The sequence below is a fragment of the Pecten maximus genome, chromosome 2 (genome assembly GCF_902652985.1).
Source record: "Pecten maximus chromosome 2, xPecMax1.1, whole genome shotgun sequence".
In the NCBI taxonomy this organism is placed as follows: Eukaryota; Metazoa; Mollusca; class Bivalvia; order Pectinida; family Pectinidae; genus Pecten; species Pecten maximus.
In genome coordinates this window covers 31,604,857-31,631,766 of record NC_047016.1, presented here as the reverse complement: position 1 = coordinate 31,631,766, position 26,910 = coordinate 31,604,857, and the positions used below count along the sequence as shown (strand labels likewise).

Below are 26,910 nucleotides of genomic sequence, written 5' to 3'. Positions count from 1 at the left end.
GTTAGTTAGAAAAAATAACAGACAAATATTTCAGCCATGTAGATGTCAAAGGGTGTCAAGATAGACCATATGGTCAACTCTGGTCAGTTTATTGCTTGTTTCCACATATATAAACATGTTAATCTTACCTGCATACATTGGTACATAAAATTGATTAAACCAATATACACCTAGGTATTGAGTATTATTATGCAATTGAAACAGTAACTAAACTGGTGGTTGATATGGAGAAGCCATGACTAAACTGGAGGTTAATATGGAGTAACCATGACTAAACTGGTGGTTGATATGGAGTAACCATGACTAAACTGGAGGTTAAGATGGAGTAACCATGACTAAACTGGAGGTTGATATGGAGTAGCCATGACTAAACTGGAGGTTGATATGGAGTAACCATGACTAAACTGGAGGTTGATATGGAGAAGCCATGACTAAACTGGAGGTTAAGATGGAGTAACCATGACTAAACTGGAGGTTAAGATGGAGTAACCATGACTAATCTGGAGGTTAAGATGGAGTAACCATGACTAAAATGGTGGTTGATATGGAGTAACCATAACTAAACTGGAGGTTAAGATGGAGTAACCATGACTAAACTGGAGGTTAAGATGGAGTAACCATGACTAAACTGGTGATTGATATGGAGTAGCCATGACTAAACTGGAGGTTGATATGGAGTAGCCATGACTAAACTGGAGGTTAAGATGGAGTAACCAAGACTAAACCGAAGGTTGATATGGAGTAACCATGACTAAACTGGAGGTTAAGATGGAGTAACCATGACTAAACTGGAGGTTAAGATGGAGTAATCCATGACTAAACTGGTGGTTGATATGGAGAAGCCATGACTAAACTGGAGGTTAAGATGGAGTAACCATGACTAAACTGGTGGTTGATATGGAGTAACCATGACTAAACTGATGGTTGATATGGAGTAATCATGATATAACTGGAATTTATATAGAGTAGCCATGACTAAACTAAATGTTGATGTGGAGTAATCATGATATAACTGGAGGTTTATATCAATTGAGTAACAATGACTAAACTAGTGGTTAGGATTGAGTAATCATGATGGAACTTACATTTGGAGAAATACATGTGATTGAAGCTTTCTCTAGTATTTTAAATCTGGCTGGCACATGTACATGCTGCATTTGAAGAAATGGAGACGGCATCAATGTAATTTCACAATGTAATGTTTATTTGTACACAAAATTTTATATGACTTTGCAAATTCATGTTTCCAATTATCATTAGAAAACGTCTGGTTTTTATCCATAATGTTTCATTACACAAAGAAATTATGATGTCTGATGCCATCAATCAGCTACAGATATTCAACCTCACCACTCGATCAGCACTGACCATGATATATAAAACCCACAGGGAGATATTACACACAACTATAACAATCCAGACAGGTCATACTGCCTCCCCATTAAAACATATTAATCATACTGATTACTCAGGGAAAACAGCAAGGTGTGAAGCTGGCCACGATGCAGATTATCTCCCTTTGTCTGATAATGTTGACATAATTATGCATATAAGTCTTTACTTTTCAGGAGTCTTATTTCAGATACAATTTTTCTGTTGGAAATTGATTTTGGTGAAACTCAATTATATCAGGAGCTGAAGGTCAAAATGAAGTTTAACTTTCAGACAGTGAACAATTTATACTACCATCATAATACAGGTAGCATTTTCATTTTTTAAGAAATTTAGTTTACAAAAGATTATACAGTGGAACTTCGTTAACTCGAAGTCGACGGGACCACGAAAAAACTTCGAGTTATCCGAGTGTTCGAATTAAGCGAGTTATCGTTTTTGGTGAAAAGTTTGGTCAATATTTGTCAACATTATATAATCATTATAACTTCGCTCTGTCGCTCATCAGTTTAGTGTGACGACTGGTCAATACATGTAAATATATATGTAATGTTTCGTTATGTCACTTGTAATTTGGTGTAGTTTTGCCGATATACAGTCACGATAAAGTTTCTTTCACTTAGTCACTTCAATAACGATCTGATGTGCAAGTCATGTTTGCAAAAGGTAAATGATAAAACGGAATTCGACAAAATAACAAGTTGTTAATGTCAAAACAAATAACCGTTTAAGTTTAACACAGATTGCATACAAAACGTAACAGAACCATTACCTTTTATTGGACATATATAAAATACTGTTTGATCGGCCTACTTACTTTTTATTGATAACCACGCCATTTCCATGTGTATTAGCACCGGAAGTTGGGCTGCGCATGTGCGTATAAAATGTTACTGTAACTGAGTTGGCGTTTTATCCGATTTAATAGACAGCACTGACCGTTACAGTTGTACTCTGAACACCTCGGCAGTAATTACGCTATTGTTTCAGCAGTTTAAAGATTTAATAGGCGCCGGTGACTGTGTCATTTCTACACCTGTAAAAACATCAACCGGGTAGATCTACCGGTGTGTCAGAGATTAGTTCCGCTTGAGCGAACGGGTAGATGAGTTGTTGACTATCGTGTGTACTGATATCGGCGACCGCCTTGGGAAATTACCTGATGCAAGTAAAGCAGTACTTTTTATCACCAAGACTTGTTGTTATAAGATTCAACCGACAATTTCTTTTATGAATTTATGAAACACTTATAATAGCATGTAGGTTGATAGTAGTGCCGATATGTTCAGTATTACAAACGGAATTTAGCTCTTAAAAAATGTCGGCGTTTGCCACCGATCCACGAAAATTATACTTCCAGTTATTCGAACATTTCAAGAAGGATTTTTATTGTTGGGACCAAATTTTTACTTCGTATTATCCGAGTTTTTCAAGTTATCCGAATTCGAATTTTCCGAGTTTTTTTTTACTAAGATAAAGAGAGAATTCGGCCGGGACCAGCGAGGTACTTCGAGTTAAGCGGGGTATTCGAGTTATCAGAGTTCGAGTTAACGAAGTTCCACTGTACATGTACACAGTTTTTAATAAAATAATTCCTGTCAGTAGGATTATAAGTACCCAGTAAGTTAAAACCCAAAGCTCACCTCTACCTGTTCAACTTGTACTTTTTAACTTTTTATCTTTTAAGTCATACTGAATTATCATTTGTAAAAATTAAATCATTAACATTAATATACAGTGGAACTTCGTTAACTCGAATTCGATGGGACCACGAGAAAACTTTGAGTTATCCGAGTGTTCGAATTAAGCGAGTTGTCATTTTTGGTGCAAAGTTTGGTCAATATTTGTCAACATTATATAATCATTATAACTCCGCTCTGTCGCTCATCAGTTCAGTGTAAAGAGAGAAATTGACCGGGGCTGAAGAAGTACTTCGAGTTAAGCGGGGTATTCGAGTTTTCCGTGTTCGAGTTAACGAAGTTCCATTGTATTCTAAGATTTGTGTGCCATAAACATTGATTATATTGCCCAATTTTAAATCTTTGTCCATATACAAGGTAGATACACTGTATACTGACAGAGCACTGACTATTAATTAGAGAGTGAGGTGAAAACTAACCCACTAAGTCAGTATGCTGTCAGCAGGAGGAGTCATGTAGGTGGTAACCCAGTAACTAAATAACTATGTACCAACATACAGGGGTATACTATATATAATTAGCAGGAATTTTAGCTAATGCCAAAATAATTCAATATATCCATAACATGTTTATCAGGTAAACAATTGTTAATACATCAAAAGTTTTCTCCCGAAGATTCCAGCTTATCTGATTTATCAGAAAAGGAAGTTTCACAGCATTTACCTCTGGTAATCTCCCACACAGTTGTATGTTGTATTTGATTTCAATCAGTATAGTAATAAACACATCAGCTATTTCTGTAACCACACTTAACAATCGATACAAAACCCCACTACAGTGCCACCTACAGTGATCTCTATTACTGGTGCTGTTACACTACAACAACACAGGAGCAATCAATCTGATTAACCATTGATTTTCAGGTCGTTGACTTTTCTCTGAAAAATAAAGAGATGGAAAACATCCTCTGTCAGTATCGGAGGGGATTATGGCTATTTGCGACACATGGCAGTTCCAGGCTAGACTTTAACATATCCATACCAGATCTGTATGTCAGGCTAGACCAAGTGTGACTTTATACAGGATCAATATCTATTGCCTGTTACTTATAACTGAATAGCTCAACCTAGTATCAGGAACAATCAATATCAGTCAGACTCCTGGTATCCCAAAGGATGTAACTACACTCTTGAATCTCACAAGTTACCATACAATAGTGTGTCAGATTGAGTATCAGTGTGTCAGATTGAGTATCAGTGTGTCAGATTGAGTATCAGTGTGTCAGATTGAGTATCTGTGTGTCAGATTGAGTATCAGCATGTCAGATTGAGTATCAGTGTGTCAGGTCCGGTGTCAGTGTGTCATATTGAGTATCAGTGTGTCAGATTGGTATACATGTGTCAGGTATGGTATCAGTGTGTCAGATTGAGTATCACAGAGTCAAATGGAGTGTCAGTGAGTAGGATCCGGTATAGTGTGTCAGATTGAGTATCAGTGTGTCAGAGTGAGTATCAGTGTGTCAGATTGAGTATAAGTACCCAGTATGTCAGGTCAAGAATCAGTGTGTCAGTTCAAGTAACAGTATGTCTGACTGGCATCAGTGTGTCAAGTTGAGTATCAGTGTGTCAGATGGAGTATCACATACAGAAGTGATTCACAATATCACCCGGTGATGTCCTTAGGATCTACCAGTCTGTCACAATGTCAGACTTGGGGTGTCCTAAAGGACCTACCAGTCTATCACATTTTAAACATGTATGAGAAACCAATCATTGCCCTGCAGGAGACCCAAATTGAATCAGGCCTTCAACGTGTATTTTTTTATACAAATCATTCACAGCTTGTTAAGTGAACAAGTGCTACTTAAAAGATGAAGGTTTGATATCAGTCCTGAAATCCCAACCTACCTTTTGTGTTTGGCCCTTTATTAGGTATCTAAAGGTTTAATCAAAGACCACAGAGACCTTAGGGCATACAAGGTGTAATCATAATGTGACAGTTTTTTGGAAGTTTAGATAAAACAGAACATAGGTATATATGGTACACCTAGTAACCAAATACAGAATCTGAATGCAGAAGTCACAGATCTATATATGAAGCAGTGACTGCAACATTCTCTGGAGACTGGGATGGGACAAACAGATCCAGACATAAAAGTTCAGCACATGGTTCTATAAAAAGTAGATGTTTTCTATTTCCTCATCCATAAATATGAGGCTTCAGTGAGACTATAATTTATTTAATATTGATTTGTGTGCATGCATTCACAAACCTTAGCAACTAGTATTTTTGTATTATCTTATGAAACATCAAGCAACATGATCATAGTATATGTAGATTAATGAGAGTACAATGTAGCAATAAGTTGTTTTTATTAATATTACATGGTCGAAATAGACTTCAGGAATAATTATGGGTGGGATTTATATCCATGATTTTACTGAAAACCTCATTGAAATTGAATGTGCTTTGTTACATAGAAAAATCTCATACACATTCTCAAAAACTCTTGACATTTTCCAATAATATTAATGACCCAGAAAACTCTTAAACATTTATCTTTAATACTGTATATGAAGAAACAAATAGTTAACATATTCTAAAATAATGTCTGTCGACCCTAGCCTAATCTCTGGAATTATAAGACATTTTGTTGCTTATGTTGAGGTACAATGCAGGGTTCACCTTGGACCCAAAATTCATAGGCCATTTTGACAAGATTTCAGAAATTGGGGCAAATGGCCCCATGGTCCCCTCCAGAGTTATCCCTCTAACAATGTATATACAGCACTTGTGAATGTTCACAATGAATGTATTTAAAGGGAAATAATCCAAGTAAGAAAAGATGCATCAGCATACTAACCTACTAAGGCTAAAATCATTGTTTCAAGCACTGATTTTGTCTCATCACAGATAACACTTAAAACATTTAACATCACCAAAAAATTATTATTGTAGCTTGATATTCATCAGAAATTCCAATTTAAATTTGCCTGATATTATATATAGTTCCATGTGACTTTAATTTGCCAGTACATGTATTTATTAAACATGCTCAAATTCCTGTCTTTGCCAAAACTTATTCAGTAGATCTACTATCTATTGTAAGTACATTCAGCGATTGAAAAGCAACCAATAATAGAAGTCAGTTTGAAAAATGTATACTTACATAAATATTCAATGCATGCAAACATTCTTCTAAATTGATACAAACTTGACTTGATCACTGTTTAAAAATAATTTATACAACTGTAAGTTTTTACTACAAAGTATGTGGTGATTATCAGTATAAAAGGAGAAAGAGAAAATGTAGCGGCCAAACAGGGGATCAAGCCCAGCTAGGACCCTCCGAACTCGAGACAGACACTCAACCAACTGAGCTACCTGGTTGCAATATTGCATAGGATTGATGACCCAGTCTAATTCTGCTACATTCCTCCCTCCTTTTTTCAACTGATCATGAGCTACCTGGTCTCTGACGATCAACCCAGTCCAATTCTGCTACCAGTCATCAGCAAATAAAATCTACTATTTATAAACTCTCTGCTTTAAAATCAACATCTATTAAAAGCATACAATCAAATTGCATTTTGCAGAAACCTTTAAGCTACTTGATGGGAAACTAAATTGATGCATACTGTACATGTATCATAATTGCAACACTGTACATGTAAATATATTTCTACCACAATACCCTGTGTTATTCAACTCTCAGACCATCAGTTAATCATTACAGCTGTTGATTAACAATCTGTTTATACCACACATGGTATAAACTCTGTACGCATTTCGATTGGCTAACACGGTGAACTTTGACCCAAGCTGCAATTGTTATTGACGTCATCAATAATCTAATGAAGTCACATCACCGGGCCCCGGACGTCACCGGTACACTTTATTTGCATACGCGAAATTATACTTGGCCACGTTTCCCTTTGATTCAAGCCGATATTATTGTGGTAGAAACAGTTCACACGACTCGAAATTGTTGGATATGGAATTTATTTCACACTCGTAAGTTATTTTTTAAAAGTTGCAAAAAACACTCGCTAAAGCTTGTGTCTTTTGTAACTTTTTAAAAATAACTTACTCGTGTGAAATAAATTCCATATCCAACAACCACTCGTTGTGTAACCTCTATATATATAGCTTTAAAATGATTCCACTATATGCTAATATATATATGTTTCACTTGGGCTGTATAATGTAGTGTAGGAGGCAGTTCAATAGAGAGAGAATTTACAGGAGTCTGAGCATGATAATATCAAATCCTCCAGGAATATATACATTTATCTGATGTATATTCTTTATTCAGCTGTGCAATGTTGTCCTTTCAAGGATACATAGTGCAGAATGAATTTTGTATAATTTCTATTGAAGCTGTTGACATATTTAGTTAATATATACAGAGTATTTTTAGAGGGGCTATATTCTCATTGTTAGACTAGAATGGCAATGCTAGTCAAAAGGAGTACATTTTGCACGGGTTCTAATACAATTAAACGTTTGGGAAAATAACCAGGTAATTTTGGTACCTGGGCCAGCGGGCAGGGGTTCAACACTGATTATTAGTAGAAGGTCTACGCAATTGCTTTCAGAGTTATAGTATTTGGAGACTATCACAAAGAGAAGTCTGCTATAATGGTGATTGATGAATCATCATCATTGCATTCGATCACCATTAGGCTACTGTAACTGTCAATGCAGACGAAGTATCGTAGTGCGTATCGAATTCCACTTTCATCATACTTTATATTCAAAGCATCATGTATTTAACACGTTTTGGCCTTACCTTTGGTTTGTTTCCATTTCAATTCAAGAAGTTTAAGCGATGTGTAGTATTTTACGAAATTGGTTGTTCTGTTATCCTATTCTGAAGCAGAACAAAACGTGCAGTCTTCTCAACAATGGCGAAAAATTATGAAAATTATTGACAACATGCTTTTCGTATCTTCAAACATTAGAGAGTTCCAATGTATTATTCCGATGTATTACCTACCGTGCTCCGATTTAGGGTGTCTTCAGTTCCTCGAGGTTATTGTATTCAAAAGTATCATATTTAAAAGAAATATTCGCTATGTAATGTATGTATGATTCTATTATATATCACCAATATTTGATGTGACATTAAACTGATAAGGAATAGTTTGTTTACGTTTGTAAGTTCTAGTTTCACTTTCATTTTGAATATTGTTCCACGAAAAGACCAGCAGGGTGTGCCTACTTACATCAAGCAAGCATATGACGTCCGGTCTACTTATCGGGTGACAAAATGATTTTTTTCTAGAAATATTTGTTGCAAACATTTCTTCAAACATGACCGAACGTCTCTCGCGTTTTCTAGCAAAGCTACTTCGTCACGATGCTCGCAAAAGAGGCCTTGAAGTTACATCAGGTGAGTGCACGTGAATAATGTAACAAAATAGTAACGACGACACTCCGTCACCTTCTGGTAAGGCTGTAGTCTAGCATACATCAGATTATCGTTTGTACCAAATTCTCTCAAGATATATATTGAATTTTAATGAAATTATTTAACTGAATGAATGTCTAGTTTTACAAATGTACCTCTCGATCTCATATATAAACTTCGTAGAACTTTAAATCAAAGACAATACAGACTTCAACATGAGCCCCTTACCTCGATCTTTACTTACAACATAGCCAGTAGGACAGCTAGCTTAAATTACTTTAACATGAGCCGCTTATAATTAATTACCTCGATCTTTACGTCCAGCATAGCTAGCAGAGATAGCTTAAATTACAACTAAGCTGTATAATATGATAAGCATTCATGTAATTCAATATATGTATTTATATTTTAAACACCTGATATAGGCAAACTCAGATTTTAAAAAGCCTGATAAAACATCAGAAATCTTTGGATTAGCATTAAGAGACTGTACAATTAATCAAAAATCAAGTTATAATTGGAAATGTCCAGAGGAGGGCCACTTAGCTTACCAAGTCTCCAATATAGAAGAAAACATGCAGATGTTCAAGTCTACAAAATCATGAACAGTATTGATGTTGTGGAGAAGGAGAAATTGTTCACTATGGCTCCTGTAACCTATACCAGAGGACACCCAAAAAATAAAGAAATAGAGTCTTGTCTAAGTACTTCAAAGAATATATTTAACAGCAGAGTTGTAGATACATGGAATAGCTTGTCTACTGGAAGAAGTGACATCTGCAAAAAGCCTTAACTCCTTAAAACCATGGCTAAACATACATTTGAGCAGCAAACTCTCTAAGTTTTCACTGTTTCATGTTAGAGTGTTACCTGATCCACAACTGAATGTTACAAGGATATGCCTCTAGAAGCCTAGAGGACTTATACTGGTATTTAAATGACATAATTGACAATAATTGACAATAATTGACATAGCATTCATGGTTTTCTATTTCTAGATATAATATCCCTGCTCCCACTATATAGATTTTCTTATCACGTTTTGTTTGTCGTTGTGCGTCTGTAAGCAATTTACAATTTCGACTTTTCTCAAAAAGCCCTGAACAAATTTCAATGAAATTTTGCAGACACTTTCCATGGCCAAAGGTTAACTAAAATTGTGAATTATATGGTCCCCGACCCAAAGGGAATTGAGGGTAAGGCCAAAAGGGGTCAAGTTGACTGAATTTTTTTTTAAATCTTCTTTTAAAGACCTAAATAAGGTAGTAGGATCAAATACTCTTGATAGATGGATGGGCCTTAAGGTGCTTTACCATAATTGTGGATTTCATGACCCTGGTTATCTCACATTTGCCCCTAGGGAAGGTTTTTTTTTTATAGTTCAAATAGGGAATTAACATTTTTGACTATTATTTTTTTTATTTCTATTAGAATCTATTCTAACTTGGTTAACATTATCAGTATGGGATGACAGCTTGATGGTGTGCATATGTTTGCCCTAACTGACCCCCAGGGGCTGACGGGTGTGGCGAAAAAGGGTCAAATTAACTGAAATAGCAAAAGACCTCTTCTCAAGACCTAAGTAAATTAGAATCAAATACTCTTCATAGATTGAAAGGCCTTAAGGAGCTTTACCAAAATTGTGAATTTCATGACCATGGGGTCTCATGTTTGCCCCTGGAGAGGGGATACACTTTTTGATAATTTACATAGGAAAATTTGTTTGATTTCTATTAGAATTTATTCTAACTTAGTTAAAATTATCAGCATGGGTTGACAGTTTGATTGTTTGCACATGTTGGCCTGAGTTACTTCCTGGCTGATGGAGGGAGGGAGGGGGCTACCAAAACAGGTAAAATGAACTGAAACATTTCAAAACTCAGGTGACTGTTAATTCCCATTGACCTTTTGTTGTTCTTATTTTCCCCTTGTTTACTTCAGTTAGAATTACAATTTTGTTATTATGTTGAATTATATGTTGTTTTGAATGAGCATTCATGTTTATTACAGTTTTAAAGTTAAACAGAAACACTGCCCTACATATTTTACCAATTTCTCCCATAGTATTTGGTAACTATAATCTACTCCGTATTAAAAAAGGAAAAGAGCCAGCTAATTAAATTTTATATCGAATGAGGTAGTTTCTTAGCAAATCATTTGTGCAGTACAAAATGTTACAATAATATGCATCTAGCTATATACAATTGAAACATGGCCCTACAAATTGTACTATTTTTCTTCAAAATTCCTTTTTTTTCTTTCATAATCAATGGTACTAGAAAGATGAATAGTTTTGCTTGATATCATCCACTTTTATGATAACTTGAAAATGATCTTCACCCATCACAGGTCTACAAAACAACCAAAGTGTCAACAGCATGTAACATATTAACGATTATTGTGTTTCATTTTGTAGATGGATATGTCAATATAGATGCTATTTTAGAGCTACCTGAGGCCAGAAATTCCTCAGTAACGGATATACAAGATATTGTAAATAATGATAAGAAAGGAAGATTTAAGCTGTGTGGATTACAGATAAAAGCAACACAAGGTCACTCAATGCAGGTAATTCTCATGGAAAATTACACTAGTCTTTATAAAAATCATTTCAATAAGTTATAAATACTCTTTAAAGTAGAATTAAAAAGACACACTGAATGATCTTCTGTTATATGCTAATTTGGACTATTTTTCATAGTTTGTTCAAACCTCAATGTACATACACATCATTGGTGATTTGCCTGCTGAAGGTGACAGTGTAGTCACTGAAATACTGTATAAAATACCATTCTGGTCGTGTTATGAGAAAGCCTATTCTGATACATGGTTTTTTATTTGTTTATAGTTACATGCTAATGATGATGATGACCTTACACCCATCACCCACCTAAGTGAAGCTAGAGTGGTCCTTCACGGTACGCGGAGTCGATACTGGGATTCTATTAAGGAGACAGTAAGAAATGTCTATGTTATTTTTTTTATCGCATACATACGTTCCTTATATTTCATCATAATAATAAAAATGGTTACAAAATGTAATAAGCCATTTTTTTTTTTGGGGGGGGGGGGGGGGGGGGGGGTATATAGCACATACCAGAGATTTGACAGTGTAGTTATGTACCTGACACACTGTATACCAGAGATTTGACAGTGTAGTTACCTACCTGAAACACTGTATACCAGAGATTTGACAGTGTAGTTACCTACCTGACACACTGTATACCAGAGATTTGACAGTGTAGTTACCTACCTGACACACTGTATACCAGAGATTTGACAGTGTAGTTACCTACCTGACACACTGTATACCAGAGATTTGACAGTGTAGTTATGTACCTGACACACTGTATACCAGAGATTTGACAGTGTAGTTATGTACCTGACACACTGTATACCAGAGATTTGACAGTGTAGTTACCTACCTGACACACTGTATACCAGAGATTTGACAGTGTAGTTACTTACCTGACACACTGTATACCAGAGATTTGACAGTGTATTTATGTACCTGACACACTGTATACCAGAGATTTGACACTGTAGTTACCTACCTGACACACTGTATCCCAGAGATTTGACAGTGTAGTTACTTACCTGACTCACTGTATACCAGAGATTTGACAGTGTAGTTACCTACCTGACACACTGTATACCAGAGATTTGACAGTGTAGTTACCTTCCTGACACACTGTATACCAGAGATTTGACAGTGTAGTTACCTACCTGACACACTGTATACCAGAGATTTGACAGTGTAGTTACCTACCTGACACACTGTATACCAGAGATTTGACAGTGTAGTTACCTACCTGACACACTGTATACCAGAGATTTGACAGTGTAGTTACCTACCTGACACACTGTATACCAGAGATTTGACAGTGTAGTTATGTACCTGACACACTGTATACCAGAGATTTGACAGTGTAGTTATGTACCTGACACACTGTATACCAGAGATTTGACAGTGTATTTATGTACCTGACACACTGTATACCAGAGATTTGACACTGTAGTTACCTACCTGACACACTGTATCCCAGAGATTTGACAGTGTAGTTACTTACCTGACTCACTGTATACCAGAGATTTGACAGTGTAGTTACCTACCTGACACACTGTATACCAGAGATTTGACAGTGTAGTTACCTTCCTGACACACTGTATACCAGAGATTTGACAGTGTAGTTACCTACCTGACACACTGTATACCAGAGATTTGACAGTGTAGTTACCTACCTGACACACTGTATACCAGAGATTTGACAGTGTAGTTACCTACCTGAGACACTGTATACCAGAGATTTGACAGTTGGGTACCTACCTGACACACTGTATACCAGAGATTTGACAGTGTAGTTACCTACCTTACACACTGTATACCAGATAATTGACAGTGTAGTTACCTACCTGACACACTGTATACCAGAGATTTGATTGTGTAGTTACCTACCTGACACACTGCATACCAGAGATTTGACAGTGTAGTTATGTACCTGACACACTGTATACCAGAGATTTGACACTGTAGTTACCTACCTGACACACTGTATCCCAGAGATTTGACAGTGTAGTTACTTACCTGACTCACTGTATACCAGAGATTTGACAGTGTAGTTATGTACCTGACACACTGTATACCAGAGATTTGACAGTGTAGTTATGTACCTGACACACTGTATACCAGAGATTTGACAGTGTAGTTACCTACCTGACACACTGTATACCAGAGATTTGACAGTGTAGTTACTTACCTGACACACTGTATACCAGAGATTTGACAGTGTATTTATGTACCTGACACACTGTATACCAGAGATTTGACACTGTAGTTACCTACCTGACACACTGTATCCCAGAGATTTGACAGTGTAGTTACTTACCTGACTCACTGTATACCAGAGATTTGACAGTGTAGTTACCTACCTGACACACTGTATACCAGAGATTTGACAGTGTAGTTACCTTCCTGACACACTGTATACCAGAGATTTGACAGTGTAGTTACCTACCTGACACACTGTATACCAGAGATTTGACAGTGTAGTTACCTACCTGACACACTGTATACCAGAGATTTGACAGTGTAGTTACCTACCTGACACACTGTATACCAGAGATTTGACAGTGTAGTTATGTACCTGACACACTGTATACCAGAGATTTGACAGTGTAGTTATGTACCTGACACACTGTATACCAGAGATTTGACAGTGTAGTTATGTACCTGACACACTGTATACCAGAGATTTGACAGTGTAGTTACCTACCTGACACACTGTATACCAGAGATTTGACAGTGTAGTTACTTACCTGACACACTGTATACCAGAGATTTGACAGTGTATTTATGTACCTGACACACTGTATACCAGAGATTTGACACTGTAGTTACCTACCTGACACACTGTATCCCAGAGATTTGACAGTGTAGTTACTTACCTGACTCACTGTATACCAGAGATTTGACAGTGTAGTTACCTACCTGACACACTGTATACCAGAGATTTGACAGTGTAGTTACCTTCCTGACACACTGTATACCAGAGATTTGACAGTGTAGTTACCTACCTGACACACTGTATACCAGAGATTTGACAGTGTAGTTACCTACCTGACACACTGTATACCAGAGATTTGACAGTGTAGTTACCTACCTGAGACACTGTATACCAGAGATTTGACAGTTGGGTACCTACCTGACACACTGTATACCAGAGATTTGACAGTGTAGTTACCTACCTTACACACTGTATACCAGATAATTGACAGTGTAGTTACCTACCTGACACACTGTATACCAGAGATTTGATTGTGTAGTTACCTACCTGACACACTGCATACCAGAGATTTGACAGTGTAGTTATGTACCTGACACACTGTATACCAGAGATTTGACACTGTAGTTACCTACCTGACACACTGTATCCCAGAGATTTGACAGTGTAGTTACTTACCTGACTCACTGTATACCAGAGATTTGACAGTGTAGTTACCTACCTGACACACTGTATACCAGAGATTTGACAGTGTAGTTACCTTCCTGACACACTGTATACCAGAGATTTGACAGTGTAGTTACCTACCTGACACACTGTATACCAGAGATTTGACAGTGTAGTTACCTACCTGACACACTGTATACCAGAGATTTGACAGTGTAGTTACCTACCTGAGACACTGTATACCAGAGATTTGACAGTTGGGTACCTACCTGACACACTGTATACCAGAGATTTGACAGTGTAGTTACCTACCTTATACACTGTATACCAGATAATTGACAGTGTAGTTACCTACCTGACACACTGTATACCAGAGATTTGATTGTGTAGTTACCTACCTGACACACTGCATACCAGAGATTTGACAGTGTAGTTGGGTACCTGACACACTGTATACCAGAGATTTGACAGTGTAGTTACCTACCTGACACACTGCATACCAGAGATTTGACAGTGTAGTTGGGTACCTGACACACTGTATACCAGAGATTTGACAGTGTAGTTACCTACCTGACCCACTGTATACCAGAGATTTGACAGTGTAGTTACCTACCTGACACACTGTATACCAGAGATTTGACAGTGTAGTTACCTACCTGACATTGTATACCAGAGATTTGACAGTGTAGTTACCTACCTGACACTGTATACCAGAGATTTGACAGTGTAGTTACCTACCTGACACACTGTATACCAGATATTTGACAGTGTAGTTACCTACCTGACACACTGTATACCAGAGATTTGACAGTGTAGTTACCTACCTGACACTGTATACCAGAGATTTGACAGTGTAGTTACCTACCTGACACACTGTATCCCAGAGATTTGACAGTGTAGTTACCTACCTGAGACACTGTATACCAGAGATTTGACAGTGTAGTTACCTACCTGACACACTGTATACCAGAGATTTGACACTGTAGTTACCTTCCTGACACACTGTATACCAGAGATTTGACAGTGTAGTTACCTACCTGACACACTGTATACCAGAGATTTGACAGTGTAGTTACCTACCTGACACACTGTATACCAGAGATTTGACAGTGTAGTTACCTTCCTGACACACTGTATACCAGAGATTTGACAGTGTAGTTACCTACCTGACACACTGTATACCAGAGATTTGACAGTGTAGTTACCTACCTGACACACTGTATACCAGAGATTTGACAGTGTAGTTACCTACCTGAGACACTGTATACCAGAGATTTGACAGTTGGGTACCTACCTGACACACTGTATACCAGAGATTTGACAGTGTAGTTACCTACCTTACACACTGTATACCAGATAATTGACAGTGTAGTTACCTACCTGACACACTGTATACCAGAGATTTGATTGTGTAGTTACCTACCTGACACACTGCATACCAGAGATTTGACAGTGTAGTTATGTACCTGACACACTGTATACCAGAGATTTGACACTGTAGTTACCTACCTGACACACTGTATCCCAGAGATTTGACAGTGTAGTTACTTACCTGACTCACTGTATACCAGAGATTTGACAGTGTAGTTACCTACCTGACACACTGTATACCAGAGATTTGACAGTGTAGTTACCTTCCTGACACACTGTATACCAGAGATTTGACAGTGTAGTTACCTACCTGACACACTGTATACCAGAGATTTGACAGTGTAGTTACCTACCTGACACACTGTATACCAGAGATTTGACAGTGTAGTTACCTACCTGAGACACTGTATACCAGAGATTTGACAGTTGGGTACCTACCTGACACACTGTATACCAGAGATTTGACAGTGTAGTTACCTACCTTACACACTGTATACCAGATAATTGACAGTGTAGTTACCTACCTGACACACTGTATACCAGAGATTTGATTGTGTAGTTACCTACCTGACACACTGCATACCAGAGATTTGACAGTGTAGTTGGGTACCTGACACACTGTATACCAGAGATTTGACAGTGTAGTTACCTACCTGACACACTGCATACCAGAGATTTGACAGTGTAGTTGGGTACCTGACACACTGTATACCAGAGATTTGACAGTGTAGTTACCTACCTGACCCACTGTATACCAGAGATTTGACAGTGTAGTTACCTACCTGACACACTGTATACCAGAGATTTGACAGTGTAGTTACCTACCTGACATTGTATACCAGAGATTTGACAGTGTAGTTACCTACCTGACACTGTATACCAGAGATTTGACAGTGTAGTTACCTACCTGACACACTGTATACCAGATATTTGACAGTGTAGTTACCTACCTGACACACTGTATACCAGAGATTTGACAGTGTAGTTACCTACCTGACACTGTATACCAGAGATTTGACAGTGTAGTTACCTACCTGACACACTGTATCCCAGAGATTTGACAGTGTAGTTACCTACCTGAGACACTGTATACCAGAGATTTGACAGTGTAGTTACCTACCTGACACACTGTATACCAGAGATTTGACACTGTAGTTACCTTCCTGACACACTGTATACCAGAGATTTGACAGTGTAGTTACCTACCTGACACACTGTATACCAGAGATTTGACAGTGTAGTTACCTACCTGACACACTGTATACCAGAGATTTGACAGTGTAGTTACCTACCTGAGACACTGTATACCAGAGATTTGACAGTTGGGTACCTACCTGACACACTGTATACCAGAGATTTGACAGTGTAGTTACCTACCTTACACACTGTATACCAGATAATTGACAGTGTAGTTACCTACCTGACACACTGTATACCAGAGATTTGATTGTGTAGTTACCTACCTGACACACTGCATACCAGAGATTTGACAGTGTAGTTATGTACCTGACACACTGTATACCAGAGATTTGACACTGTAGTTACCTACCTGACACACTGTATCCCAGAGATTTGACAGTGTAGTTACTTACCTGACTCACTGTATACCAGAGATTTGACAGTGTAGTTACCTACCTGACACACTGTATACCAGAGATTTGACAGTGTAGTTACCTTCCTGACACACTGTATACCAGATATTTGACAGTGTAGTTACCTACCTGACACACTGTATACCAGAGATTTGACAGTGTAGTTACCTACCTGACACACTGTATACCAGAGATTTGACAGTGTAGTTACCTACCTTACACACTGTATACCAGATAATTGACAGTGTAGTTACCTACCTGACACACTGTATACCAGAGATTTGATTGTGTAGTTACCTACCTGACACACTGCATACCAGAGATTTGACAGTGTAGTTGGGTACCTGACACACTGTATACCAGAGATTTGACAGTGTAGTTACCTACCTGACACACTGCATACCAGAGATTTGACAGTGTAGTTGGGTACCTGACACACTGTATACCAGAGATTTGACAGTGTAGTTACCTACCTGACCCACTGTATACCAGAGATTTGACTGTGTAGTTACCTACCTGACACACTGTATACCAGAGATTTGACAGTGTAGTTACCTACCTGACATTGTATACCAGAGATTTGACAGTGTAGTTACCTACCTGACACTGTATACCAGAGATTTGACAGTGTAGTTACCTACCTGACACACTGTATACCAGATATTTGACAGTGTAGTTACCTACCTGACACTGTATACCAGAGATTTGACAGTGTAGTTACCTACCTGACACTGTATACCAGAGATTTGACAGTGTAGTTACCTACCTGACACACTGTATACCAGATAATTGACAGTGTAGTTATGTACCTGACACACTGTATACCAGATAATTGACAGTGTAGTTACTTACCTGACATACTGTATACCAGATAACTGACAGTGTAGTTAATTACCTGACACACTGTATACCAGATAATTGACAGTGTAGTTACCTACCTGACACACTGTATACCAGAGATTTGACAGTGTAGTTACCTACCTGACACACTGTATACCAGAGATTTGACAGTGTAGTTATCTACCTGACACACTGTATACCAGAGATTTGACAGTGTAGTTACTTACCTGACACACTGTATACCAGAGATTTGACAGTGTAGTTACCTACCTGACATTGTATACCAGATATTTGACAGTGTAGTTACCTACCTGACACACTGTATACCAGAGATTTGACAGTTGGTTACCTACCTGACACTGTATACCAGAGATTTGACAGTGTAGTTACCTACCTGACACACTGTATACCAGCTATTTGACAGTGTAGTTACCTACCTGACACTGTATACCAGAGATTTGACAGTGTAGTTACCTACCTGACACACTGTATACCAGAGATTTGACAGTGTAGTTACCTACCTGACACACTGTATACCAGAGATTTGACAGTGTAGTTACCTACCTGACACACTGTATACCAGAGATTTGACAGTGTAGTTACCTACCTGACACACTGTATACCAGAGATTTGACAGTGTAGTTACCTACCTGACACACTGTATACCAGATATTTGACAGTGTAGTTATGTACCTGACACACTGTATACCAGAGATTTGACAGTGTAGTTACCTACCTGACACACTGTATACCAGAGATTTGACAGTGTAGTTACTTACCTGACACACTGTATACCAGAGATTTGACAGTGTAGTTATGTACCTGACACACTGTATACCAGAGATTTGACACTGTAGTTACCTACCTGACACACTGTATCCCAGAGATTTGACAGTGTAGTTACTTACCTGACACACTGTATACCAGAGATTTGACAGTGTAGTTACCTACCTGACACACTGTATACCAGAGATTTGACAGTGTAGTTACCTTCCTGACACACTGTATACCAGAGATTTGACAGTGTAGTTATGTACCTGACACACTGTATACCAGAGATTTGACAGTGTAGTTATGTACCTGCCACACTGTATACCAGAGATTTGACAGTGTAGTTACTTACCTGACACACTGTATACCAGAGATTTGACAGTGTAGTTACCTACCTGACACCAGTATGAACCTTGTCTATTTTAAAGTATACTCACTGAGGCTGGCTTGGGCACCAGTAGTTGCTGATTGACCTCGAGATCAGAGCTGGATCGACTTCTCTGTCTCGTGAATTTAAGTCTGCTTATAATCTTATGATGCAAATGAAGCTGTTCCTTCGATTCATTCGGACAGTTGTTGTTGTTTACTTCTGACTTCATGGCATTCATATCCCTGTGTTTACCTTATATAATGGTAGTGCAGGTTCCTGTCACTAAAGAGTTCTATCTTAGTTGTGTAGCAAGTACATCAGTCACACCAGCCACACTGCCTAATTAGTGTGTATGTAATGAAGAGGTTATACAATGCACATACCTTAGTTAGTATACTTATGTCCCTTCTCCCAATGAAACGGACGCCTCCTACCTTAGTTAGTATACTTATGTCCCCTCTCCCAATGACCCGGACGCCTCATACCTTAGTTAGTATACTTATGTCCCCTCTCCCAATGACCTGCATGCCTCATACCTTATTTTGTATACTAAAATCCCCTTTTCCCATGACCCAGACACCACATACCTTAGTTTGTATACTAAAGTCCCGTCTCCCAATGACCCAGACGCCTCATACCTTATTTTGTATACTAAATCCCCTTTCCCTATGACCCAGACACCACATACATTGTACCTTATTTTGTATACTAAATCCCCTTTCCCTATGACCCAGACACCACATACATTGTACCTTATTTTGTATACTAAAATCCCCTTTTCCCATGACCCAGACGCCTCATACCTTATTTTGTATACTAAATCCCCTTTCCCTATGACCCAGACGCCTCATACCTTATTTTGTATACTAAATCCCCTTTCCCTATGACCCAGACACCACATACATTGTACCTTATTAGGTCCCGCATCGAGAGATGCGGGTGCCCTATAGTAATCAGGTTGTCCGTCCGTACGTCCATCCGTCCGTCTGTCCGTTTTTTTTCTTCTGCACAAAAATGATTGAAGGAGATGAAGGATTTTTATCAAATTGGAACTGATGATTGCTCATGCATCCTAGATCAGATGTGTAGTATTTCATGCAAATCGAATTCAAAATGGCTGTTAGGCGGCCATATTGGATTTTAACATTAACATGAAAATACTGGATCTTTGTTGTTTTTAACTGTTCACTATTCGATTATGCAAAGTTGTCAAGAAATAAACCAAGAGTTAACTGACAGAATGATCAAACTCATAGTTCAAGGTCACAAGTTCAAAGGTCAACGGTCAAGGTCATCCTGGGTCGGCTTCAAAATGCCAGGTAATGGACCCTTTTGGATTTTAGCAGTCAAAACAATTTTGACATTTTCTTATCAATGAATGATCTTGTTTTTGATATGCTTTTATATAAATTTGAAACATTAGTTATAGCAGATTGCAGAATTGTTTATTAGGGCCCCGCATCAAAGATGCGGTGCCCTATAGTAATCAGGTTGTCTGTCTGTCCGTCTGTCTGTCCGTCTGTCCGTTTTTTTCTTTTGCGCCAAATTATTGACAAGAGTTGGAGGATTTCGGTGAAAATTGGTACATAGTGGTATTTAGGGAAGCCAAACACAATGGTACCACTTACAAAATCGTCTGTTGCCATGGTAACAAATGGAGGTTTCTGATTGGTTGAAATTTCGATATTGTTCGATTTCGGTGAAAATTGGTACATAGTGGTATTTAGGGAAGCCAAACACAATGGTACCACTTATGAAACCATCTGTTACCATGGTAACAAATGGAGGTTTCTGATTGGTTGAAATTTCGATATTGTTCAATTTCAGTGAAAATTGGTACATAGTGGTATTTACGGAAGCCAAACACAATGGTACCACTTACGAAACCGTCTGTTGCCATGGTAACAAATGGAGGTTTCTGATTGGTCAAAATTTAGTTATTGTTCGATTTTGGTGAGGGAATTGGTATATAGGGGTTTTGAGGGAACAATGGTTCACCTTTCCAAAACCTGTGTTGTCATGGGAATGAAACAGAGGCTTCTGATTGCAGCGAAAATTGGTACATACAAGTATTGAGGGAAGCCGATTTTCGATTATGTAACATTTTACATATTGACATAAAACCACAATACACACATACATATACAATACTATTACAGTCTTCCATTAGCATAATTTATGACTTATGCAAAGTTGGTCACAATCAAACAAGATATCAACTGACCAAAGTTCAAAGTCAATGGGTCATATGTTAAGGTCGGATTGACATTTTTTAAATGGTATTAAAGATTTTGTTATGACATTATGAAGGTAAGTTGGTGTCAAGCGACCAAATTTTGAAGTTGATTGGGTCTAAATATAAAAAGTTTTAAAACAAAAAATGGTGAAAAAAGTACTGGTTTGGATTTCTTATACCTCAAATGACAAAAAAAGGACATTATTAAAATATTTTAAAAAATCCTTTTTTTCTCCCCTTTTCTTCACATTTGGTATGTTTTGTTTTTCAGAAAACCCTCTCAAGTTTACCTTATTAGAATAACTGCATTGAGTTTATATCAGTTTGTGTGCTCCTTGATATTAGATTTGAAACAAATTTGAAAAGTGTAATGCTTGTAGAATTCTTTTAGCTAGCTTTTCCATACAATAATAATAAGCAGTATTGTCAGTGGCCCTATTAATGCTAACATTAATGAAACAATAGCAAAGGTTAATCAAAAACATATATCTAATAGTTTCATGTCAGTATATTACAATCAGTGTTTTTCCTCAGTATTTTTACAGTGCACAGTGTATTCCTAAAAACGAAACTGGGAATTTTTTCATTGATTGTGAAAAGTCGTCATACAAATGTTATTTGGAATTTTCGAGTTGATTTTGGGAAAAAATCAGGCTAAAACGCATTGAGAATGGGGTCGTTTGGCTCACCCAGTTATATAGGCAGGAAAAACACTGACAATAATTATTACATTTACCCTGAAGGGTCAGACACATAGCGGGGCCCTTTCTGACGTGTCAGTGTTCTAGTTTTGTATACTAAATCCCCTTTCCCTATGACCCAGACACCACATACATTGTACCTTATTTTGTATACTAAATCCCCTTTTCCCATGACCCGGACACCACAGATATTTGTGTATAAAATGATACCTTTAACAGATACATGTACCTGTATATAGGGAATACCTCTATAAAGCATATACCTGTGTATAGAGAATACCTCTATGAAGCAGATACCTGTATATAGAGGACACCTGTATAAAGCAGATACCTGTATAAAGGAGATACCTGTATATAGAGGATACCTGTATAAAGCAGATACCTATATAAAGCAGATACCTATGTATAGAGGATAGCTGTATAAAACAGATACCTATGTATAGATGATAGCTGTAAGTATGTGTATGTAACGAGTACACCTGTGTAAAATGGATACTTGTATGTATATAATCATAGAAGAATAATTATACTTGTGTATATAGAATACCTGTAGATAAAGGATACCTGTATATAAAGAATGCTTGTGGATAGAGATATCTGTGTGAATTCCTTTTTAGTTACATGTAGATTAAATTTGTCTGACATGATGAAAAGTATTTATAAAACAATTTTTATGACACTGTTTTCTATTTACTTCCCCTTTATATTTAGCTTGTTTTCTTCATTTTTTAATTCTTTATTTTATAACTCCAACATTTAGAACACTAGATGTCTTGCTCCTCAATGCTGTGGTATCAAATGTTAACATTATATCGCTTTTGACAAAATTAGCCAGATTATTTTAAACGTGACCTACAGGACCACATCTCTATTATACTCTTTTCCTTATATGGTCAGTTTGTCCTAACAACCAGTTTTAGATGTAAGTAGGTTACTTGGAGGACCTACACCCAATGTGGTATTTACGGTAATATCTAGTGATACACTTCCTGACAGGGATGTCTTCCTGTGTCAGGGCGTGTGGTGTATAGCTCCTTCAACACCACAGTGTGATGTTGCTTACTCATATCTTAGACATCATAGGTACTGACGGGGGAGCTGGAAAATTGTATATGATCATTTGAAATCTTAATTATAGTATTTTCCTAATGTCTCTTTAAGATAATTGAGTAATATTGAATCAATAGCTAACAGCATTGAAAGAAAAAATATCCATAATAATTTGTCTTATTCAGTATTGACAATAATACTATTTGATGAAGCACTTCTGCTAAGTAAATTAATACACACACACATAATACTGTATTGTTTTATGAATTTGTAAGATGACCTTTAGATATATATATACACATGTATATACCATTATTTTGTTCAGGGAATGAAATATTGCTCATTAAAATGACTTTTTTTTTATGAAATTTTGTATTTAATACCAACAGAATGATTGAATGAGAAATTGTCTGTTGATTTAGGTTATTGACTTTTAATGTCCTGTAAAATAAACTTCTTCATTTACACAATTCTATTTAGGGACATATCATATTTGATTTCAACATCCATTACAGGGGTTGTCAAGAAAGAGAAGAACACATATTCATTTTGCTCAGGGAGAACATGGCCAAAAAAGTGGTAAGACACAGGGACTTGCCACAAATATCAAACTCATGAAATATAATAAATAATTTCATGGTATGTATACTATATGTTTCTTGGGTTGGAAATCTGTGTCAAGTCCCTATATGGTAGCACATCAGCCTGGAATGAGACATTATTGAATCATTTTTTTATTATTATTATTTTTTTAATCATCTTTCTTATTACCTATGCATTGTCTTATTAATGATTAAGCTTAATTAATATGGAAGATGATAAAATGTTAGTGACATAAAATATATCAAGTGAAACAACCTTAAGAATGCTAGAGTTATCCCCCTTTACAGAAACATTGAGTATTCTGATTTGTATTGGCAGGTTTCCCCCCTTATTGTGATATGGCGATAGAGATCAATCTGGGAAAGGCATTAAAAGGTAAGTGTGGATGGTCAGTGGTGTTATTGACGCAATATTAATCCCCGTAGCACGAAAGATCACTTTTTTAATGTTAACATATTTAGGGTTAAACAAAAAAAATATGTCCTAACTGTACATACTGTGCGGATTGTACGGATCACACCACTTTTCTACAAGACCAAATTTATTTGAAAAAAAAAATGATTAAAATTTCATTCACGGAAACCCAAACTAAAGAACGGCATACAAAAACAAAAGTGAAAGAAGATTATCTTCCATTCATATCTTTCCTGAACCATATGTTGTTGTAACTGTGCGTCACTTGTCGCATATCAATCATGAACTACAGTAGAAATCATCTGTTTATTTTTGTTGGTCTAAAATGTTTAATATATACATAATGTAATTGCCTGAATGCAAAATACACATACAGACGTAAAAGTGGAGAGTATAAGGTCACCTTACTAACACGTAGAATTTTCCTTTACTGTACTGTAGTGGTAGGATATATGCTCAGAGAGTGAGAGGTCGTCAATTCGAGGCCTAGCACAGCTGACTTTCATGACTCCTTCTTTTACTCATACATGTTACGGTTTTTATTACGTATGATATCGGACCAGACTGGAATCACTTCCTGCAGAATCATATACCATAGATATCAGGTCCTGTTCATATTTTACAGATGGAATTAAATTTTACAAGTCAGAAAATGGTGTCATTCTTAGTCCTGGAAATTCTTTTGGTGTCATTTCAAAGAAATATTTCAAGAAAGCTTACAACCTTCGCACACGTAAGTGATCTGGAGTGTTACATATTGTTTCTTTCCCCTCCCAATTGAATTATGAAATACATAATTACAGTATATTTCTTATTTGAGATATTTGAGATATTTGAGTTCTGTGGTAATAATTCTGAACTTCAATGGCTCTTTTTTTTATTTGTAGGAGACGAACTTTCACTGGACTAGACAGAATTAGATCAAAACTTAACTGGACTTTTCCCCCCCGAGAATTTTTGAAACTGTATGGTTACCCTGAGACAAGAAGGGAGGGATTTATAATACATGTACATGCATGTAAGGCTTTGTCTGTTGTTAAAAATGAAATCATTGAAATGAAAAACAATTCATAATTATTTTTTATTTTATCAAAGATTTTAAGAGTAGTACACAATGTTTTGGAATTCAGGGAGGATTGATTGCTATAAATATATATAACTAATACAGTCTGTGATACCGTCATGGTCAATAGATTTACATTTGTGTAAGTATTGTCACTCTATTTTATCAGGGTTTTCCAGTGGGCACTTGTAGCGAAATTGAATGGTGTAACCTCGAAAATCAATTATCAATCACACCTTGGTTGCAAAAAAAAAAAAAAATCATGTATAAGTTAATGCAGCTGTTTTTTAATATACAAAAATAAAAAATATATACAGGTATTCAAAAAAAAAAATAATAATCAAATCTTTTTGATTATGGAAAATTGAAACATTAATTCTGTAGAAAGTATAGACTGGGATTACAACTACCCTGGTATACTAATTCGAGTTGACAATGTTGTTTTTGCAAAAATTTTGCATGCTATTCTAATTAAATGAATTACTAAGCTTATCTCATGTATGTCAATATGACATAATTGGTATCAAAATAACAGTAAATTTATACACTGTAAAACTGTTATGATTCATTTTCAAATTTACATTAGCCTGTGAAATTATTAACCATTTTGTTAGGGTACCCCCTTCACTCAACTTGGTGTTATACAAGGAGGTCCACTGTGACTATCGGTTGATATAATGATAAATTATTTATGTGATTATGGTTTATTTTAATGTATACTACAAATGGTAAAAAATAAAAGAAATTGGAGTGGGGGCCAGCGTTTATGTTAAATCTCCATTGTCGTTGACCTGCCCTTTGACCCCAGTAGATCAATGATGTCCTAATGACAGAAAAAGGATGTTAAAACCGCTTCATTACTATTTTTACCATTGTGATACGTTGATTACATTTCTTGTGTAATAAATAATATCTGTTGATTAGACAGTTTTTTTTGTTTTTATTGATTTAACCATATTTGTTTATTTTGGTTAGATGGTATGGTTTGGTTTTGTCAGTAGATATATTTGTTTTAATTAATTGGTAATATGATAATAAAATGTATTTTTTATGGATTGAAATGTGCTGTGTCCACTGTGTTACACCTAATTTTACAATATATAGTCAACATATGCCACTTACATAGTAATATGACAGTTACTGCCGCATCTCATAAACTATTTTATCAACACCTGATATCTGAACTTGTCAGCAAGTTTACCTGCTTACCTGAAATCAAGTTAGTTTACCTTAATTTGGCCAAGGAAGTCCTTTTGTCTTATTAGAGTACTGGTATGTACTCCATTTTGATTCCTCTCTAACAATTCCAAGACAATTCAACAATTACTGTCATCAAAGTGGCACTGTAGTGACATCCAGACAGAGTGTCCTCTGGCCCACAGGCACTTGCATAGAAAATGCGATTAAGCTGAAACAGATTACACATACCACTGTCATATCAATTTTTTTTTTTTTTTTTTTGAAAATCACATTTTCTATGCAAGCGCCTGTGCTCTGGCCCTGACA

At 36.7% G+C, this 26,910-nt stretch overlaps 2 protein-coding genes across 8 annotated transcripts in view; one reads left to right on the top strand and one right to left on the bottom strand.

Annotated features, from left to right (window-relative positions):
• The window catches only part of LOC117321788 (ras-specific guanine nucleotide-releasing factor RalGPS1-like), a 101,901-nt gene extending 82,216 nt beyond the window's left edge, over positions 1-19,685 (bottom strand). For 3 of the 6 annotated variants that reach the window (XM_033876351.1, XM_033876352.1, XM_033876353.1), the window contains exon 1: positions 19,405-19,685. In XM_033876351.1, coding sequence (XP_033732242.1) covers positions 19,405-19,575 — 171 coding nt within the window. In that variant the 5' untranslated portion in view covers positions 19,576-19,685. Of the gene's footprint in view, positions 1-7,824; positions 7,953-19,404 lie in introns of those variants that run through there. The other 3 variants (XM_033876358.1, XM_033876357.1, XM_033876354.1) reach the window with 3 other exon arrangements.
• On the top strand, positions 8,013-26,327 carry LOC117321790 (tRNA 2'-phosphotransferase 1-like). 2 transcript variants are annotated; one of them, XM_033876361.1, is made up of 7 exons: positions 8,017-8,427; positions 10,862-11,013; positions 11,294-11,401; positions 23,840-23,903; positions 24,246-24,302; positions 24,967-25,074; positions 25,229-26,327. In XM_033876361.1, the coding sequence occupies exons 1-7, from the start codon at positions 8,349-8,351 to the stop codon at positions 25,249-25,251; spliced, it is 591 nt and encodes a 196-aa protein (XP_033732252.1). In that variant the 5' UTR covers positions 8,017-8,348; the 3' UTR covers positions 25,252-26,327. The 2 variants fall into 2 exon arrangements, with proteins under 2 accessions (XP_033732255.1, XP_033732252.1); XM_033876364.1 differs by lacking the exon at positions 24,967-25,074 and having other exon boundaries at positions 8,013-8,427.
• Positions 26,328-26,910: the final 583 nt, after the last annotated feature.